The sequence below is a fragment of the Pelodiscus sinensis genome, chromosome 7 (assembly GCF_049634645.1).
Source record: "Pelodiscus sinensis isolate JC-2024 chromosome 7, ASM4963464v1, whole genome shotgun sequence".
NCBI classification, from domain to species: Eukaryota; Metazoa; Chordata; order Testudines; family Trionychidae; genus Pelodiscus; species Pelodiscus sinensis.
In genome coordinates, this window is record NC_134717.1 from 40,495,518 (window position 1) to 40,512,808 (window position 17,291).

The 17,291-nt window shown below is 42.8% G+C and overlaps 1 protein-coding gene and 1 long non-coding RNA gene across 3 annotated transcripts in view; one reads left to right on the top strand and one right to left on the bottom strand.

The window, feature by feature from the left end:
• Positions 1-17,291, top strand: part of MYO3B (myosin IIIB) — a 344,336-nt gene that overhangs the window by 203,325 nt on the left and 123,720 nt on the right. Inside the window, exon 28 of the mRNA XM_075933604.1 lies at positions 7,563-7,683. Within this exon, the coding sequence (XP_075789719.1) occupies positions 7,563-7,683 (121 nt within the window). The remainder of the gene's footprint in view (positions 1-7,562; positions 7,684-17,291) is intronic.
• Positions 3,944-11,593, bottom strand: LOC112544971 (uncharacterized). Of its 2 annotated transcripts, XR_012905206.1 has the most exons (4): positions 11,470-11,593; positions 8,812-9,024; positions 7,553-7,668; positions 3,944-4,239 (listed from the first exon to the last, which is right to left on the bottom strand). It is a non-coding gene; the product is annotated as an uncharacterized LOC112544971 (long non-coding RNA). The 2 variants fall into 2 exon arrangements; XR_003088363.2 differs by lacking the exon at positions 7,553-7,668.

Genomic DNA, 17,291 nt, shown 5'->3' on the forward strand with positions numbered 1-17,291 from the left:
AGTCAGGATAGAATTTAAACTCTGCTTCCAGAGGTGAAAGACAAATGACTAATCCATGGAGCCACCATCCCCTCTTCCAACATCCACACACGCACTCACCATATGCCACATTTCACTGTGAAATTCTTTACTGAGAACTCAAGGTTCAAGTTCTTTTTTGTAACACAAAATGGTGACTGCTCAGGAGAATAGTGTGATGAGACCATTCCTTTATGAACTACTTCGGTCTTGTAACTTTTTACTATGTGATGTTGTTCACCAACTATTTGCTGCCTCAGCCTTAATTAACTACCCCCTAAGACAGGGGTGGGGAACCTAAGGCGTAGGGGCCAGATGTGGCCCCCAGCTTGCCTGGATCCAGACCCCAAGGCTCAGGGCATGCCCAGCATTGGGGATCCTGAGCTGGCATGCTCCAGTCCCCCTCCCCTTCCCCCGCAGTACTAGAGCACACAAAATCTGCTAGCCTGGCTTCCCTAGGTTCTGGTGTGTGAGGGGAATGTAGGGAGTGCCTTTCTCTTTCTCAGTCAGGGCCCTGTCAGTAAGGGGAGCTGTTTTGGGGATATTTTCCCTTCTCATTTGTGTGAGGCCTCCGACTATTTTTCTGTGGGTGACGGGCCTCTGACTCCAAAAAGGTTCCCCACCCCTGCCCTAAGTGCAAATTTTGGAGACTGGGATGAATGACCTATACATCTTGTATACATATTAACTTCATGTAAATGGTATGGCTATGACTTTCAAAAGTGCTCAGGAATCACACCCTCCTTTACAAATGTTCACATCCCCTGTGAGTACATCTCTATTTTCTTTAGATTTGTACTTCCTGGCTTTGACTCTGAACAGAAAAGCACTGGAAAGTTATAGGGCAGGAGGCTATTTCTGCATTATTTCATGACCCACCCAGCACTAGGAAAGGACAAAATTTCTTCGAGAATCTGTTCTTGCTTCGTCAGGCCTGATTTCTAGACTTAAGCTGAGATTAGCCAGCAGCTCTGGGGAGTCCACAATTGTCAGGGCTGGGGCAGATAGAGGAATTCTCCTGGCAGGGACTCCTTTTGGCCTGCTGCTGGCTGGTGGGGGCAGCTCTTCTCCACCCCAAGCTTTGAATTCTTCTTCAAGGTCACTAGCATCAGCATGGCAGTAGTTTTTGGTGGGTATGCACATAATACACTCCACTGCAGGCTCTCCCATGGCTGGGGTGGGAGTGGGGATGAGGCATAGCAGCCTCCCACAGGCTCCCTGTTGATTAGTCACTAAAATATAGGAAATAAACAGTCTATGCCAATGCCAACCATGCCAATCATTTTCAGCAGTTGACCACCCTGGTGCTGTCACAGGCTTTTGCACCCCAGATTTTACCATCACAGCCAGTCATCTAAAATACTTTGTGCAAACAATAATATTCAGCAGCATCATAAGCCTGTTTGCAACCCTGGAAAGAAATATCCCAATACTAGTACATTTAAAGCTCCCCTTTGAGAGAACACATGCTGAGAAAAGAAATTCCACATGTCGAACTCAGTTTTCTATTCATTCTTCCACAGAAGGAATGGGGGAAGGAAGCAGGGAAGAAGTGTTTTGTGCACTGGGGTTTGTGCTACCTAAACCTGCAAACGTCCTGAAATCCACATCAGACAATGGGCATCTCTGGAAACCTAGAGAGGGGGCATGATTCTCCATATATCCTTACACTGTACAACAAATTTAGGCTGGCATAAAACTTGTGTGAAAGAGTGGAGGGTCATGATTTTGGCATTTAAACACTGAAATGCTTATTTGAGTAGACAAATGAGGGAGCTGGTGATCTTACTTGGGAGACCTATAAGCTACCATGGTATGTTGTTGTTTTCCCTTCAACAAGTGATTAGTTTGCATTTCCAAGGGCACAGTAATTTTTGTTTGTTACTGAAAATTGAATTAGTGTTATAGGGTTGCCAGGTGTCTGGTATTCACCTGGACAGTCCGGTATTTTTGGCTCCTGTCGGGTAAAAAAATTCAGAGACTACTGGACACCTGAGATGTCTGGTATTTTCTGAATTTTTCCCCAGCCACGAGGGGGAAATGCTGGGCACCTGGCAACCCTACAAACCACAGCGCCTTGCTTCTCGCCCCCCCCCCCCCCCCCGAGTCCCTCACCAAGCTCCCAATGACCCCAACCCCCAGGCTTACCCGGTTCCTCAAGGCTGCTGGCGCAAAATGGCTGCCGGCCAAAAGACCTAGGGGAAGCAGTGCTCAACTTCTCCCCTGTTCCTATCCCTGCACTCACTCTTAAAGGGGACATGCTTTTAATTCTGTTTTATTTTATTTTTGGGGGCTTGCTTGGAGTCCCTTTTTTTTCTCAACTTTGGTTTCCCCCCTTTTTTCCCCTTCAACAGAATTTTTTCCCAGGGTTTTTTTTTTGGGGGGGGGGGGGGAGGGAAGGAGGCATTCGGTATTTTTGTTTCAATCATCTGGCAACCCTAATTTGAAAGTGTCTATGTAAGAAGTAAGTAGCTGTTTTACATGATCTTTTATGGTTAGGAAGGAAGAATGATGTTTCTTGAGATGGACGAATCCTATCTTTCTGTTTTAAAATGTTTCTATATCTCCTGCCTGTGTGTTTTATGCATTGATCTATGATTGTCCTGATTGTTCTCAACATTGTACTCAACAGCCTGTTGTAGCATGGTATTCCCTATGTGAATCAATAGGAAAATGCCCAGATCTTTTGCTGACCTAAACGGAACAACTTTGTAATCCATATGGCTGACTTAAATACCTTTATTCACATAGAATTAACAGCAAAGCACCAAGTCTTAGAGTCCTGACTGTATAAATAATTTCAACTTGTTATCTTCTGAACCTGAGGGAAAACTCATTTTATATGAGCATCGGTATCTAAAGTGCGTGGCACATGTAATATTTAACACCGAATGACTACTAATATGAGTGATAATGTGCAGTTCACATCCCATTTTGCTCCAAGCTCCTATCCTGTTGTCATTAGCCATGTAAGGATCAGGACTGAATGTGCTGTTGCTGTGAAGTTTGCAGTAGAGAATACATAAGGTGAAAATACAGTGGCAGCTGGTAATCATTCTTCAGAGATGTGATGATTTGTTCACAGGGCACTAGCAACATGAATCTACTAATTTCACACTCTTTGAGCCAAGTGCTTAGTGTCAAAACCAGCCAGAGTCAGTAATGCAGATTGCTGTGATGGGGCAGCTTCCCAAGCTCTCATCCTCCTTCAGTTGAATGCCCTGGGTGTATGTTGCTTTGGAAACCTTATGGATTTGTTTCACAAATGCTGAAGTGAGGCACTCCTGTGAATGTTGAATTAAAACGTTAGGAAACATGCTGGCTTGCCATGCTTTTGAGGTGATCCCATGAGTCAAAGGAGAATCAGGAATTGTACACCTGTTACCTTGCAGAACCGCCACTTCCTAGGAAACCTGCCTTTGATAGAGTTTAATCAAAGACAGGCAAAGTTCTAAAATATTTATGAAAACAAAGGAATACAGTGGAACCTATTACAGTGAAATCAGATATAGTCAAGCTCCACATATTGAGCAAATGAAAGACAATCCTGAATTGTTTCAGCATTAAAAAAGACTTGAAGCAGGGTCCACTGTAGTCACAAGGTAACGAATGCCATCATAAGAAATCAGAGGGGTAGCCGTGTTAGTCTGAATCTGCAAAAGCGGCGAGGAGTCCTGTGGCACCTTATAGACTAACTGAAGTGTAGGAGCATAAGCTACGAAGTGGGTCTTTGCCCACGAAAGCTTATGCTCCTACACTTCAGTTAGTCTATAAGGTGCCACAGGATTCCTCGCTGCTTTTGCATCATAAGAAATGTGACCCTCAGTTTTTTGAAAGTAGTAATGAGGAGGGGGGGGGGGGGAGGGAAAGACTTAAGAAAAAGTGAAATACAAAAATACTATTGTTCTCATTATTTTAGTTTAATTTCAATGTTCCTTTTTATTTAAATTTGCCCACAGACTGACCAGTTTTTAGCACATATCAGCTCTGGAAAGATAGCTGCTGCCAGCTGTCTTTGCAGTCAACCTCAGAGTAAGCTTCTTGTCAGGTCAGTAGAGATTGGTAGGCTGATCACATGAGGCAACTGAATGTTTGCTTCCTCTCTTCCAGATAGACAGATTTTTTCAGCTTTACTATTAAAGAAGGAAAGTGCTTCAGTCTCATGATACTTGAATGCTGTATTTACATTACCTCAAGCAAGACCAACTTCTAACATTCTTTCTGCAAAAGAAAGGTTATTTATTTCAGTGGAAATTAAGTGAAAGATAAAGACTTCACCCAAAATCATTTTTTGTTGCTTCTAACAGTGGTAATTCTGACAACTACAAAATGCACTGATATAGTTAGGTTATGGTGGTGCATTGCATACCACAGTTCAAGCAGTTCAGGTGGCTTTCATTTCCTTGTAGTTCACAGAAAAATTTGACTACACAGATTTTCTTGAGAAGCACTGGTTGAAGAGAAGACATTTAATTCTACTTTGGGACTACAATAGAGAGAAAAGGGATAGGTGACAGCTCTCCCTAAGGAAAATGTTAAAACAGAGATTACTGTAACTATGTTTCTATGTTCTTTAACACAATATTAATGTCATACAACAGAACACCAATGTGGACTGCTTTTAAAAGAGTAAAAAGTTGAAAGATGACTTCATGAGTAATCCCAAAATTTTAAGATTGTAGGCTGTAAATTGTACAGGGCAGGCACTTTATCTTCCTTTTGTGGAGTCCAGACATATTTCTGTTTCTATAAAAATCATACACGTCAGAGATGGAAATGCCCTGTTGATCTTCTGAACAACCCTCATATATTTAGGTTACCCCTTCTCTATCCCCTTACATTCTTTAGTCTGTGCAGGATCAATTCCTTCAGTATATTAGTATATTCTCAGATTTTAGGCCTGATCCTACAATGGAATCCATTGTGCCCATACAGAGTCCCACTGATGTCATTGCAACATCAGGACCTAGATTTCAACAACTCAGATGATTGGGCTTTCTCAGTACTTTTTTTGTTTGTTTTAAAAAAAAAAAAGTGCCGGTACTCCAGGGGAAAAGTTGTTGAGCTCTTACTGGAGATGCCGGTACTGCGTCTGGAGGTGCTGGTACTACACACTAGGCAGTACCATCACAAAAAAAGCACTGGGCTTTCTCGTTCTGCAGATTGAACCTGATGCTTAACTGCCTTTCCCAAGTAGAGATACTATCTGAATTGAGGCCACTGCTGGGAGGCGTTTCTGCATATTCAACCCAAATCCTCCTTTGTATGTTATCATCCCATTAGTTGTTACTATACCCTGGTAGGCTATGACAAACAACCCTTTCTCTGTTCTTCTATGCTTCATATATTGCACGGGATAAAGTTATTATAGTGTGTGTGTGTGTGTGTGTGTTGTTTAAACTACATTGTACATACTTTTCCTCATATCAACACTCCCCAGCCATTTCATCATTTTATTTATGTTTTAAAATAAATCTGTGTTTAATATAGATCTTAGAAGAAAGGGAAGAGAAGGAGATGCTTGGTTTTATTTTTCTTTGACATTAAACATGTCTCTAAATGTCTTGTTTGCCAAGTGCAACACTGTATGTTAAAGGGCTGGTCTTACCTGTGCTACATATAAGAGTTAGAATATCTTGCTTCAATGCTAGAGAGAATGAAGCAAATTTATATTGGATACAATTTTTTAAAGTACATAAATGACTCAGATGCCAAAATCCTATTGACTATCAGTGAAACTTAAACATATTTGAAAATTATACCCACTTTGACTTGTGTGTGTGTGTGTCATTCCACTGCACGGGAAGTTTCTAATTTCCCGTTTCTTACCTTAACTTGTGTGCTTTTGCATTGGGAATATAATTTCAAAACATTTCTTGGTATGTGAAGATATTTGACAATATTAAGCCTAACAGATCTTAAAAATGCTGTTATGGTTACAGCTGATTGAAAAATAGGGGGAAAATTATGATTTTTGTGGTTTTATTATGGTTAAACCTTGACAAAAAACTAATTCAAAATATCTAATTATGAAAAAAGTTAATCAGTTCTAATCCTGGTAGTTGTGGATAAAACTGAATGGTTTTTTAATTACTGTTTTAGTTACTATACTATAGACCTGGTTTTCATTTAAACTAATTGATTACATTTAAGTTTCTTTGCATTGCCAGCAGTATAAAATTATTTTTGTGCAAGTGAAATTCAGACCCTATATATTTTTTCCAAAAAAACCCCTTCCAAGGAGTCCTGTGTCACCTTAAAGACTAACACATTTATTTTGACAATCTTTTTTACTGGTAGAGGACTCCTTAGCACTGGTCCTCCGCATAGCAATGCAACACATCCATCTTTGCATATGTATATATGCCTGCCAAAATGAAGTCTTCACTTTATGCATCTGACAAAGTGGGTTCCATCCCACAAAAGCTTTTGGCCAAATAAAGGGGTTAGTCTTTAAGGTGATACATGACTCCTCATTTTTGTTGAAACAAGGGGCAACTGGTAAGGGAGGCATGAGGGGAGAGGGCTACTGGCCACATGTCAACCCTCCCCCCCCAAAGCCACGGAAGGGCAGGGAGAACCATCCTCTGCCCCAGACCCCGCCTCTCCCTGCCCTCGTGCTTTCCCCACACCACCTTTCTCCCAACCGCTCTCCCCCAAGTGATGTGGCCCAGGGAACTACTGGAGCCAAAGGCCAGCACTGGGAGCAGGGGTCCAGCCCTCCCCCAATCATCGGAAGCGGCTGGGGAAGTGGAGCAACATGGCCCCTGCTTGCACCGCTCCCTCAGCCACGTCACTTCACGTCCTGCTAGTGAGCGCAGGGGACTGGCCTGCTCCTCCCCTGAGTGTTGTGGCCGATTGAGCAGAGTGAGCTGGGGCCATGTTGCTTCACTTCCTCTGCTGCTGCCAGTGAGTGTAGGGAGCAGGGCCAGCCCACAACATTTTGGCACCTGAGGTGGGGAGCCCAAATGACGTCCCCCTTGCTTGGGCCAAAACTTTGAAAGGTTTCAATTCTGCCTTCTTCCTGTTCTACTCCTCTCATGGTACTGCAGAAAAAATACATATGCACCAGCAGCAGACACACATTTTCTACACTCTGAGTCCTACTGGTGCACCCCCCGCCACCACAGTCTGGCACCTGAGGCGCCCGCCTCAGTTCGCCTCATGGTAAGGTCAGCCCTGGTAGGGAGGGCCTGACTCCTGCTGCGGGTGCCAGGAACGCCTCCTCTCCACAGTTCCCCTGGCTGCTGGATGGCTCTTTGCCCCTACCATTTGAGGGGCATGTGCTTCCTTGTGCCCCCATGTGTCACCCCTGGGTGAAACAGACTATCAATTCTACCTCTCTAAAACATATTATTCCAGTGCTTCAAACAATAGACCCAGTTCTGTGAGGCGCTGGCTGCCTTTAGTCTCTGTTGATTTAAATAAGGGCCAAAGGACACAAAACTCAGCTGGGGGATACATGTTTTGTATAAGAGAAGCTGGTAGTTATGTCTAGGAGTGGTTGTGAAGCTTTCTGCTCATTCATACTTACATCTCTCTAGCTTTCAGGGGATACATGGTTCGAAAAAATTATTCAAGATTGAAAAGTAGCCCTGGTTACCCAGCTGATACCGAGTCTGTGAACTACTGCTCCGCTCCCGGTTTTGGCTGCAAAGAACAGTGGTGAGTTGAAGTTTTCAGTGTCCATTATTTTAACAAAAATCATATTCCATACAACACAAGGTGAAAGGAATAGGTACTGAAAACACATGTACTGCGTACTGTCTCATCATTCAGCCATCATTTTGGGAGCCTGTTATTCTGTAAAGACGAAAGTGTGTAACTGGGTGAGTCCCTCCACCACTTTAGTCGACTCGGTGTTCTCTCTTTTATCAGTTTGATTTCTTTGTTGCGTTATCTGTCCATGGTGAATTGTGGGCTTGGGCCTGTAAATTTGCTAGCAGCACCCTAAGCACCCATTGCCTTTAGTGAGAGTTGAGTCTGAGCAGCATTTCACAGGTCTGAACTATATGTCTGTGACTAAATTTGCTAAATTGAAAGCTCCGTGGTAGAGAAAATTACAGTAAGAGGCAGGTCAGTAAATCTCATTGAGAGGCTAGGAGGACAGCAAATCTGAACCCTGGTTCCTACCTCTTTGATAAGTGCAGGTTTGAAAATCTTACATCAGGCTCTACCAACTGTTTCACTTTAGTTGCCCTCATGTGTCTTAGCTTCATCTGAGCTGCAGCAGGGAGCTGACATCCACATCATTACATTTATAATTCAGCAGCATAGGAGCCCCTCTTTGACACACATTTGTCTCTCTGGCCCCAGGAGTGACAGTTCTGGGTTCTCTCTGAAATATGTACCTCCCTGGGAACAGCACAGCAAGATCCTGCTACACCTCCTCATAGAGCTCTCTGAGAAAACTGATCACTTAAGTAGACTTTTTTATTCCCTCTGGTGAGATTTTAAAAAGAGGTGACCTTAAAATCTCCAAACCTGCACTTCTGATTTCTCTGCTTGTACTCAAATTCATTTCAGTTACATTCAGTGATAACTTAGTGATTGGTTTGGATTGAATAATTTACATGAGTGTCATTAAAGGATTCTAACCAGTTGCAATCACATTCCTTCTCCCTGAGCCACACAAGTACAGCATGTTTCAGATGCTCTTTAGTGCAGCAATCTGACTTATGGAAGGGAAAGGTTTGAGACAATGAACGGGGGGCAAAGAGAAGAAATGAAAGCTTGTTGAAGTGCTGTTCAGGCAAAGGGAAAGTTCACAAAAACAAACTCAGTGCAACTTACCATCACTCCATGTGCTGGTCGTCTCTCCCTGCGGTTCTGGAACTCATGGAAATCCATGCAGGGTACAGCCTCTATCCCTGTGAGGTACTTCAGGGAGACTCTTGAGAATCATCTCAGCTGGGCTGGTAGAGGCATGGTGATCTCAATTGCCTGATGGTGGTGATAAAAACCAACTGTCTCCATGCATGTCGTGTTGAGTACAGTTTCCCAGACCTGAAAAAGAGCTCAGTGTAAGCTCAAAAGCTGGTCTAGTAAAAGATATTACTTCACCCACCTTGTCTTGCTGATAAATAGGCCCATCCCAGGCTGGCTCCTTTCCAACCCAACATCAGGTTGTTTCTTGGGATTACTTTCTGCTTTCCAGGTAGACATGTTCCCTTTGATATTTTCATACCCTCTGCTCCTTGTTTCCTGCCCCTCTCCTTTCCCTTCTCCCCTAGTTATTTTGGGTCTGCACATCCTAAACTCAAAACTCCGGTCATCTGAAGAAGTGGGCTGTGCCCACAAAAGCTCATGATACCATCTGTGTATTTTGTTAGTCTATAAAGTGCTACCAGACCATTTGTTGTTTTTGTAATATGTTCTCTTGGGTTAGGTAATAGCATTCACACAGGGCCAGATTAAGGGAGGGGGGCTAGCCGGGCAGATGCTTGGGGTGCCAACCAATGGGGGGGCACCTGATTGAAGTGGTAAGGGGTGCCGTGTGCCTGGGGGCGGGGCCACGCATGCACCGCGCACCCACTGCCCGCGGCACAAGTGTGGCTTGGTCCGGCACTGCATTCACAGGTGCATAACCCCTCAGGCTCATGAAGCTTCAGAGAGCAGCAAGCATAAAGGCAAATCTGGGCTGGATAGAACACTAAACTGCAAATGAGACTACTCCGCCCATCCACTTGACTCACACAATGAGTTTCACAATAGAATCCACACAGTCTCTAATCCAGAACTGCATTCTGGGAAAATGTCACCATTTCTGGGGATACTCAATTTTATCTCTGATAAATATTGTGGATTATGAGCTTTATCCTGTAAATTTCTCAGCACCATCCTCCCTTCCCACTCCCATTGACTTCAGTGAGGGTTAGGAGTGTTCACCATTTCATAAAAGGCACTTCGCATCTTTCAAGGCTGGATTCTACTACCATTTATCTTTCATTAATCAAGTTGTATTTCCATGTGTGGCTGTTATTAGGTGCAGTTTTTTTTTTAAACATGTTGCTGTTCAGTCATATAGGAAACCTTAGGAAATAGGAAGACTGATGAATAATAGTTCAGATGCTTAACACAGTAGCTTGTAATATATCCCTTGAGAAGACAGCTTCATTGTGGAGTTACATACCTTTACATTCAAATGTGGAATAACAACATTCTCTTTAGGTTTCTTTTCATTTTGTGATTAGTTGGGCTTTTTAAGCTAGTATTTGTGAGAATGAAAAATTATCTGAAATGTTTCTGTGGGTCAGAAAGCAGAATCACATATAAGTACTCAATTTCAACTCAGTTCCAGTTTATTATATACACAGGAACAAACTGTATACAGTTAAATATGTCACAATCTAACCTTCTTTCTGAAGACAATTCAAAAGTTTAGCATAACTGAATGTAGAGTATATACTCTAATATTTGAAGAAATTGTGATGTTTCCAAAATACACAAAAGAAATGGGAACATGTGGGAGGAAACACTTTTTAAAAATTAAATTCCTTCGAGAGAAGTTAGGCTGTCCGCTCAGCTGATAGAGCAGAGTGGAAACAAATACAAGCTAATAAATAACATGAAATTGTATTAAAAACAGAAGATTCTTATTTCAAATCAGTACTACATTTAGCTGCCTAATTTGAAATAATAAGGAATTGTGCTCAGATACAAAGGACCTTTTTATATGAACCTCAATGTCACAATTGTGGTTTTGTTGCTAGTTACTTAACAAATAGCTTTGTACTGTACACAGTAGGAGTGTAAATAGCTGCATAATGTTACTTTAAACATTAGTGGCATACATGCTTCCTGTCATTTAAATGGCATGTTCTTACATTCAGATGTATAGAACTGAGGGGAAGCCTGTGGATCTCTCTGATTGGGAAGAATCTTAGAGTTACATTGTCTTAATGGGAATTGCACTAGCTCCGAATTTGGCAATGAGCACATCTCTCCTTGTTATCAGTTTTGCCAGTCCTCTTTCTGATATTCCCAGCCACCATCAGGAATCCTCAAACTGGTCATTTACTGTCAGAAGCAGGCTCTTTTTCATGGCCTGAGCAGCATACAAGGGCCAACTCAGAATCAAAATCTTGCCCATATCTAAGGGTGTATCTACAGCACCCTAAACTCAAAATAAGATACGCAATGTGTACTGCGCAAACTGCATATCTTATTTAGAAACTATTTCAAAATAGTTTATTTTGAAATTTGGTATGTCTGCACAGTGCCAAATTTCAAAATAACATGCTATTTTGAACCATCTCGTATCCCTTGTGCAATGAGGTTTACTGGGATGGCGAAATAACACTGGGATGGCGAAATATTTTGAAAAATATTTTTAAATAACTGGCAGCTTGTGTAGATGTAGGGCAGCTATGTCAGGATACCTTCGGGTATCCCGAAATAGCTGTGCAGTGCAGACATACCCAAATTCAAAGCAGAATTGGCAAAATTTACCTTGAGGAGCCTGCCTTGGCCATGACTTGATCCTCTGAAAGTTAAAAAACCTTCTGAGCCTCTTTCCAAACCTTTCATCTCAGGATTGTGTGAAGCTAAAAATGCCACAGCTTGCTGAGATTCCTATGGTATCTGTGATGTCACAAAATGACATTCTGTGATATCGTCAGCTAAACAGGAAGTGCTGTATTTGATGAGTGGTAGGGGAGGGGGAGAGGAATTTCTTTAGGTCATTAGTTAAAACTTATTTCAGTGTTGAATGCGCCCCCTTGGCTTCTCAGTGAGTGCTGGGAAGGTGGCAGGTGGTATTTAAATAAAACACTGAAATACAGAATTAACTTTATTGTTATCCCTCCATATTAACTCACCAAGGGGTTGTTTTTAAACAAATAGCCTTAACAACATCCAAGATAGGTAAACATCAAAAGAGAAATGCTGCTGTCTAAAATTTGTCCCATGAGTCACCAATAAATCTTAACCACAAAGTGATTAGTCAGGAGTTTTGTTAAACCATCCACCCAATTCCTGCATCACAGGTGCTCAAATGCTCTCCTCCTCCTTTGACTGTCCTTAAAATTCTCACACAGCCTTGGCGTATACTCCACTGGAGGTCATTGATCATGAGGTCTTGCATTTCTTTTATGTTCTCTAATTGCTCATTCATATCTTTAGGGAGGCTCAAGGTGCTTCTATAATCATCCTTGTTTTAGTTATTCATACTTGTTCCACTTCATGGCAAAGTTCTTCATACTTTGCTATCTTCTCTTTTTGTTTCTGTTTTTGTATTTCAACAAGCTAGTACAACAATATCTATTAACATTGTCACAGATGTCTTTTCTCCAACAGTTATGTCCAACCTGTTTGCCTGAACCATTTGTCTGTGGCAAATACTTGAATCCCATAAAAATTTAGCCTGTTTATTATCTAGCACAGGGGTCAGCAACCTATGACTCTTGAGCCAAATATGGCTCAACACAGAACCAAATATGGCTCTTTTATCATTCCCCAAATACATGCAACTTTTTACATTAAAATGAAAAATGAATTCAAAATTTTTAAAATGTGCAATTACTCATGTCAGGGTGGTCTTTTTTGGACTATTTCATCTTTAACCAGAGGTGAAAGTAAGGTGCTGTGCCCTGGTGAGACCCGGCTATGCTGCAGCAAGAGCTGGCTGGAGTACTCTGCTTGTTTAAAGGGCCGTCTGGGGCATGCTGTAGGGGACACATGCGAGCTCCTAGCCAGAGAGTGACGGGCTGGTGGTGGCAGATGCCTCCGTCTGGCTGCAGTGGCCTGGCCCCAGTCCCCATCTTATTACCGTGGTCTGTCTCCAGCTGCCATGCTCCTGGGGCAGATTCCGTGATCCAGCCCTGGCGCTCCCGCAACTGCTGCAACAGCCCAACCGCGGTGGCCTGGCTTGGGGTCTGGCTGCAGCAGCCTGGCCAACAAGGCCCCAATCGAAGCCCAGCCCACATCTGGCTGCAGCGTCCTGTCCCCGGCTCCAGTCCTGGGGCAGGCCACACAGTCCGGCCCCCATCTGGCTGCAGGAAAGGATGTCGACATCCCACCCCTGCCCTCCTTCTGCAGAGTGGATAGAAGGGGAGGCCACAATCCAGCTGTGGCAATCACGGCCCAGCCCTTCATCCAGCCATTGCTGTCCGGGTGCAGCAGCCCAGCTCCAGCCAAGTAAGGTAATCTAGCCCCAGGGCTCCCACCACATATTCTACTTCCCACCCTCCCAGTGCCCTGCCCTGCCTTTTGCACCTCCCACACACTCTAACCCGAGCCTCTCATACACTCCAACCCTGACTCCTGTACCCCCACATCCACAAACTGCACCCCCAGCAGCAGCAAAAGTCTGTGAGTACAATGTTTCATTTATGCTATTTTTAATCATAATGTCAATTATCAATAATATTAAGTTGTATATTTTCAGTCATGCAAATGGGTATTTTTATACGGCTCTTTGTTGACCACTTGTTCTGAATTTTGATGTTGTTTGGCTCTTTGGTTTGAAAAGGTTGCTGGGCCCTGATCTAGAGCATTTTTAATTGTGCCCTTAATACCACAAAGTGTGTTTGAGTCCATGCTTGCTGCAGAGGCACCATTGCCTACACTTGGGACCTCTCTACACTGCAATTGAAAACCCATGGCTGGCCAGAGCCAGCTGATTGTCTAACGGCACTTTAAATGCAGTTTAGAGATTCAGGCTGGGCTGCTGCCACAGCTCAGAGACCTTCCCAGTTCATAGGGTTCCTAGAGCCCTGGTTCCACAAATGTCTATACCTCAATTCGACAGTCCAGGAGCCCCAGTTAGCTGGTCCAGTTAGCTGTGGGATTTTTAACTGCAGTTTAGACATACCATTGGGGATTTCATTGTGTGTGTTCATATATTCCCTCCCAGACAGGCTCCTGCATGTGTTCAACACATGCTCCACCATCTCTTCCTCTTTAGAACACATTCTGCGGTTTGGGGGGCAGTTCTGTTAGTTTTGTTTCAAATGCAGTTAAGTCTTAAGGACTGCTCTGATGCACTCAGAATGAGGCACTCCGTGTATTTTTTGAAGTGTCCTTCTACAGACCATGAGTTTAATCTTCATTCAGTCTCTCTCCACCACTGCCTGTGTATTGATTTCTGTGTAAATCTTTCAAGTCCTTCTTGGGCAATTGGTCCTGCTGTGCACTTCCACCCCCGCTCTACTCATGAGCCCACTCCAAACTCCTTAGTTCCAGTCTGGAGCCCCCTCCTGAACCGCTCATTTCTGGTCCCACCTTGGAGTGTTGTGGAAGCCCTGAGCCTCTACCCTGCCCCGCAAGTCTGTGTGTGTCCCACAACTGATTTGTGTTGTGGGTCAGTGGCCCGTGATAGAAAAAAAAGGTTCCCCACCCCCTGTCTTAATACCTTTCTTAACTAATATGCCAATCAATTGTACCAATTTGTCCCTCTGTATAGACAACAACCCAGTTATCAACCCATAGCTTTATACTTCAGCAAACTGTTTTACGCAGGACATGTCTTCTCTGCCTCTTTCTGACCAGGCATAGTTTCAGATCATCTATGTATAACAAATGGTGGTTGTTCTTTGCTGTTATGATAATCATAATGTATCTCAAGGAGCATCCGTGTATGCAGCAGCATTGCTACCACAAACAGCATTGGTAATATAAGGAATTCTCTTGAAAATTCCTCTTTTAATTTGGGCCTCAACAATGAGGGTATGTATAGACTGCATCCCTCTGTCAGCAGTGGGATGCAGATTAGGCAGGTCAACATTGCAAATGAGGCAGGGATTTAAATATCCCATGCCTAATATGCATAAAAATGGCCACTGCATTTTGCTGGCTCAGCACTTTGTCTGCAAAAAGTGGCAGTCTAGAGGGGGATCTGTTGAGAAAGAAAGTCTTTTTCGACAGATCCCTTATGCCTCCTGCCTATGCCTAATCATAAATTGCTGGAAAAAATAAATGATCTTTGGGTGAACCCTGGGTGTTTTCAGTGTGTTGAGGATACACAAATATAAGACATGGGCACATGCTTTTTGACAGCCATCTACACTATCTTTATTTTTTAATTTGTTTTGCATCTTCTGTGATCCTTCTGGACACTCTAAAGTGGCCTTTTGTCCCTCTCATATTTATGATTCAGTTTTTTTTCTAGGCAGATGAAATTCCATGGTGAGCTAGCATGATTCAGATCTTCTTGGCCAAAAATGCTGCTAGAAATTTCCACATATTAGTAAATACTAGATTGGGCTATATTTCATAGAATCACTGCAGCCTTCTTTCTTTCTTTGTATGAGAGTGATGATAGAGAGTACTTAGGTATTTTAGCCATAATCTATGCACTCCATGTGGTCCAAATGGTTTCCAGTTTTTCATTCCTGATGATACTTCATCTATGTCTTTGTTTGAAAACCTGTGTATTCCCCTATTAAAAGGCTTTTAAATTTCTCTCACAGTTATAATGCACTCCATTTTCTGATTATGTTGTACATCCTCAGACCAGATTTCCTTCCAGGAACATTGAAACTCTTCCACATTATTTATTGACTTTCTATTTTTAACATTGATCTGATCAAAGAATCTCTCAGGGTCTCTTCTCTTCATACTGACAGTTTCATGCTCAATATCTTTCAAGCCTATGACTCAGTGTGATCAGCTTGTGTACATTGTTTCTTCACCATTTTCTCACCCCTTTCCTTCAGCAGATATTTAATCTCTAGGGCCATTCACTTCTGTTTTCTTTTCAAATTCATCTAATCGACTGATATCTCACTGCAAAAGGCTTAAACATCTGGTTTAACCTTAATTTCCATGGAGGGACTGGAATATTGGGAGTTTTTTGGTGGTTCATTCATGAGGCTTGATATTAAGTCAGTGCGCTGCTACTGTAGCATACATTATATAATTTAACTAGCTAATACAAGTTAGTCTTACAGCTTCGAGTGCTTCATTCAGTTCTTACGCTATATCATTTGGTTTTTGCTGGTCTACAAATTTCATGTATGGTAGAGTTGTTTAGTGATCAGTGTCTTAACTCTCAAGTGATCTCAAGCAAAAAAAATCATATTTCCCTAACTTTCTTCAGGTGATGTTTTACTCATATTTGTTAATAATTTCGGGCTGCTATTTATCTTGTAACATTGCTTCTATCAACATATATGCAGCCCTAATCCTCAGTGTAGATATAGGTAGGTCAAAGGGAAAGTCCTTCTGTTGACCTAGCTACTATCATTCAGGGAGATGGTACTACTGCAGCAACATGAAAAACCCCTTCTATCAGTGTAAATTGTGTCTACATCACTGAGTTATGACAATGTAGCTGTGGCACTGTAGCCATGACAGTATAGTCCCTGTAGTTAAGTGTGCCCTCAGCCTTTTGTTTCCAATTAAAAAAAAATCATGGGATCCATGACTGACCAGTTTAGAAAAACTCAAATGATCTGGTTTTAAACTGGTATGTGATGACTCCTCATCATACTGGTGTCCATGAGAGCAGCCTTAGGCCCAGAATTTTTCAAATTATTCTGCCTTGTTTTTTTCTCTCAGAATTATAATCCTTTGTGCAAACCAGAAATATATTATTTCTGCTATATGATCTACATTTTTCATAGTGGAGTATTTCAGAATGTTGGTTAAAATTTTCAAAAGTGCCTAAGTAGGAGCCTAACTTCTATTTGCCCCTCACCTGCCCAGATCCCCACACCCAGCCTATTCCTGCATCGTACCTTCCCCTCCCACCCAGATCCCTCACCCCCACTTTGCTCTTGCACCCTACCTCTTGCCTAGATCCCCCAATCCCAGCCTGCTCCAGCACCCTCCTTCCCACCCAGACCTCACACCCCAAGCCTGCTTCCCCACAGTCCCCTCCTACACACTGAAATCTTCGTTTTTGGCCCCACCCAAGAGCCTAGGGAGCCACAAAATCTACTATCCTGGGCCACCTAGGCTCTGGTGTCTAAGGAGAATGTGTGGTGTGTCTTTCTGCTTCTCAGTCAGGGTTTTTTGTGGGTTTTTTGCTTCTCACTTTTGATGGGTTCTGATGGATTTTTCTGAGTCAGCAGCCCCCAGACCCAAAAAAGGCTCCTCAGCCCAATTTAGCGGATCTAGTGAAGATGTTAACATACAGCTGGGTAGACACCCTCTAAGCTGATGTAAGTTACATTGACTAAGTTATAGAATTTGTGTAACTTAACTAGCATACCTTACACCAACTTAGAGCACTAGTGCAGGGTAGGCCTAAGATAAAGCATGTCTACTGCTCACTTCCTACCAACTAAGTCAATTTTGTCAAAGCTGAAGCTTAGAGCTAGGCTCATAAA